This window comes from Eimeria necatrix, genomic scaffold, assembly GCF_000499385.1.
Source record: "Eimeria necatrix Houghton genomic scaffold, Enh_scaff1982, whole genome shotgun sequence".
Lineage (NCBI taxonomy): Eukaryota > Apicomplexa > Conoidasida > Eucoccidiorida > Eimeriidae > Eimeria > Eimeria necatrix.
The window spans coordinates 1-3,506 of NW_013652613.1; the positions used below are offsets into that span (position 1 = coordinate 1).

Below are 3,506 nucleotides of genomic sequence, written 5' to 3' on the forward strand. Positions count from 1 at the left end.
GCAGCGCCTGCGGGGCGAACCGCTCGGTGACCACCATCAAGAGCGGCTTCCACGCAGTGGGCAAGGGCGAGCGCCGCAAGGCCAAGCTCGCCTAGCTGCTGCTGCTGCTGCTGCTGCTGCTGCTGCTGCTGCAGCGGGGGCCGCAGGGGCTGCCGTGGCAGCAGCAGCAGCAGCAAGACTTTCGTAGGGCAAAATGGCTCTGGGGAGCGGGAGGGCGGGGTGGGAAGTGGGGGGTTGCGGCGGCGGCGGCGTTGGGGGCTGCTGCTGCCGCTGCTGCTGCTGCCGCTGCTGCTGCTGCTGCTGCAGCGGAAGGGCGGCTGCTGCGGCAGCAGCGGCAGCGCCGGGCGCGGCAGGGGGGACGTACAGCTCGTTGTTCTTTCGCGGGTCGGGTTTGTGGAAACAAAGAAATAAAAAAACAAAAGTTTAATTAAATGCGAACTTAAAAGAAATAATAAAACAAAAGTTTAATTAAATGAACTTAAAAGAAATGATTTCCGTTTTGCTGCGGACAGCTGCGCGCAGCAGCGGCAGGCGCATGCAGCTTCGGGTGTACGTACACCGCAGCACCGGCGAAAGAGTCTTCTTTGTCTTTTCTTTATTTGTTACAACGCCAGGCGCTCGTTGGAATTCAGCGAGGGTTTGGCGAGGGTTTAGAGGGTTTGTGAGGGTTTAGCGAGGGTTTGGCGAGGGTTTAGAGGGGGTTTAGCGAGGGTTTAGCGAGGGTTTGGGTTTGGCGAGGGTTTGGCGAGGGTTTGGCGCAGCTAGGGTTTACCTTGCGAGGGTTTGCCTCGTGGGGGCTCACTGAGTGCGGCGCAGCAAAAGGGACAATTAGGGTTTAGGGTTTAGCTAGGGTTTAGCTAGGGTTTGGCGAGGGTTTAGCGAGGGTTTAGCGAGGGTTTAGCTAGGGTTTAGCGAGGGTTTAGTGAGGGTTTAGCGAGGGTTTAGCGAGGGTTTAGCTTGTGAGGGTTTAGCTAGGGTTTAGCTGTTTGTTGAGTTCCTAGCAGCTAAATGCGGAGTTTGTCTTTGCAGCATTTAATTCCATTTTTCTTTTTAAATTCTTTTTGCTTTTTGAAATGAGAGACTTGCTCTAGTCTTTCAGCTGCTGCAGCAGCAGCAGTACTGCAGCAGCAGCAGCAGTGCAGCAGCAGCAGCAGTGCAGCAGCAGCAGCAGCAGCAGTGCAGCAGCAGCAGCGGTGCTGCAGCAGCAGCAGCAGGATAATCGGCAATTGGGAGTGCAGCAGCACTCTCAACTGCAGCAGCAAAAGCGCGAGCGGCAGTGCAGTTTGCTGCAGCAGCATTTGGACTGCAGCAGCAATTCAACTGCAGCAGCGCCAGCAGCAGCAGCTGCGCAGCATACGGCCTCAGCAGCAAAATAAATACAAATACTGCCACAAGCAGTCTCAGCAGTGACTGCTGCTGCTGCTGCTGCTGCTGCTGCTGCTGCTGCTGCTGCTGCTGCTGCTTGATGCTGCTGTCGATTGCTGCTGCTGCTCGGTGCTGCTGTTGATTGCTGCAGCTGCTGCTGCTGCTTGCTGCTGCTAAGCAGCAGCAAACTCGAATCTTTGGAGGTTTTAAGTCCCTTGTGGAGTTTTAAAACTCCACTTAGGGTTTTAAAACTCGTTTTAGGGTTTTAAAACTCCTTTTAGGGTTTTAAAACCCCCTTTAGGGTTTTAAAACTCCCTTTAGGGTTTTAAAACTCCTTTTAGGGTTTTAAAACTCCTTTTAGGGTTTTGAAACTTTCTTTCGGATGCTGCGTCTTTTGCCTTCAAAGTTCTTTCGGGTTTTTTGAATTCTTTTTTTTTTTCTCTTTTAAAGAACTATTTTAAATGTTTTTAATTCTTTTTTTCTTTTTTCTTTTCTCAAACTTTCTTTAAATCTCTTTTGCTTTTAAAAAGTTTTTTGATTTTTGCAAAATCGGAAAAACGAAAAAATGAAACTTCCTGCGCACCGGAGTGTACATACACCCCGCGGGCAGAGAAGTGAAACTTTTTATTTTCAAAAACAAAAAAACTTTTTTCAAATATTCCAATTTTAAGACTTAACTTCCCGCCCCCTCAGCAGCAGCAGCAGCAGCAGCAGCAGCATGGAGAGCTAGCCACCGCCTTGCACATCCTGCTGCTGCAGCTGCTGTTGCTGCTGTTGCTGCTGCAGCTGCTGTTGCAGCTGCAGCTGCTGTTGCAGCTGCAGCTGCTGCTGCTGGTGTAGCTGCTGTTGCTGCTGCAGCTGCTGTTGCTGCTGCAGCTGCTGTTGCTGCTGCAGCTGCTGTTGCTGCTGTCTGGCTCGCCCACCGTCGCGTTTTTGCTGCTGCAGCGGTAGCAGCAGCAGCAGCTACTACTACTGCTGCTGCTGCTGCTGCTGCTGCTGCTGCTGCTGCGGGAGTCTTTTTGCTGCACACAAACTGCACCTGCTGCAGGACATTGTCCCCGGTCTTTCGCCACCGCAAGGGGCAGCTTGCCTCGAATTGGCCGCTGCAGTCGCAGCAGCAGCAGCAGCAGCAGCAGCAGCAGCTGCTGCTGCTGCTGCTGCTGCTGCTGGGGGCCCTCTAGGTCCACATGCTGAATACGGAGAAGCCAGAAAAGGGCCCTGGGCTGCCCTCAGCAGCAGAGGAAAGGCAGCAGCAGCTGAGCAGCAGCGAGTCTCGTTTGCTGCAGCTCAAGTGCCAGGAGCGGGGGAAGCAGCAGCAGCAGCAGCAGCAGCAGCAGCAGCAGCAAGAACTGGGAAGCAGTGAGCCTCTGCGGGAACATGGGGACCAGTGGTCTGGACCACCGCCCTTCGGGCCAAAGGGCCTTCACTTATGCAGCAGCGCCGCTGCAGCAGCAAAAGGAGGAAACGAGGAGGAGGCCCGGGGGCCCCCCGAGACTGTTTTGCTGCAGCTGCCAAAGCAGCCCGCAGCAGCAGCAGCTCGCAGCTGCAGCAGAGAGCGCCTCTGCTGCTGCTGCTGCTGGGGGCTGCTGCTGCTGCAAGTTGAAACGGGCGAAGGGGGGGTGATCTGGAGGCTGGGGGAGGCGGGCAAGAGGCGCCTTGGACTCAAGGCAGAGCTCTGGAATGTTTGCGAGGAGTTTAAAAGAAAAAAAAGAAAAGAAGTTGCGAAAATAAACTCAACTGTGTGGGCGGAGCGGCCGCGGCAGCAGTCTGAACGGGAGAGCGCCGGGCTCTGGGCGCTTCTCAGTTCAGCACTTCGCCGGGAGTTGGCCGCGCGATCTCGGGGAAACTTGCGGAAAAAAAGATAAATTAAAGTGGAATTTGCTAAAATTCATCTTTTTTTCCCCGAAACTGGGGATATATGCGGGTGTTCGCGTCGGATCGGCTGTGCGGGCTGCTGCGGCGGCGCAGGCAAGTGGGCAAAGTTGAATATGCGTGCATGAGCGCGTTTCCGCGGCGTTCCGGGTTTCGGGAGGAACTAAAGGGGTAATTTGCGAAAAAGAAATTCATTTGCAGCCACTAGACAGTCCCATTCGAGTTAGTTGGGGGCTAAAAGTGAACTCGAAGCCGACGGACAAGGTGAC

The 3,506-nt window shown here is 54.3% G+C and overlaps 1 protein-coding gene across 1 annotated transcript; it reads left to right on the forward strand.

Annotated features, from left to right (window-relative positions):
- Positions 1-2,552: 2,552 nt before the first annotated feature.
- On the forward strand, positions 2,553-3,230 carry ENH_00025740 (hypothetical protein; the record flags this gene model as incomplete). The annotated part of the gene is made up of 1 exon (XM_013579842.1): positions 2,553-3,230. One exon carries the CDS (start codon positions 2,553-2,555, stop codon positions 3,228-3,230), a length of 678 nt encoding a protein of 225 aa, XP_013435296.1.
- Between the last annotated feature and the right edge of the window lie 276 nt (positions 3,231-3,506).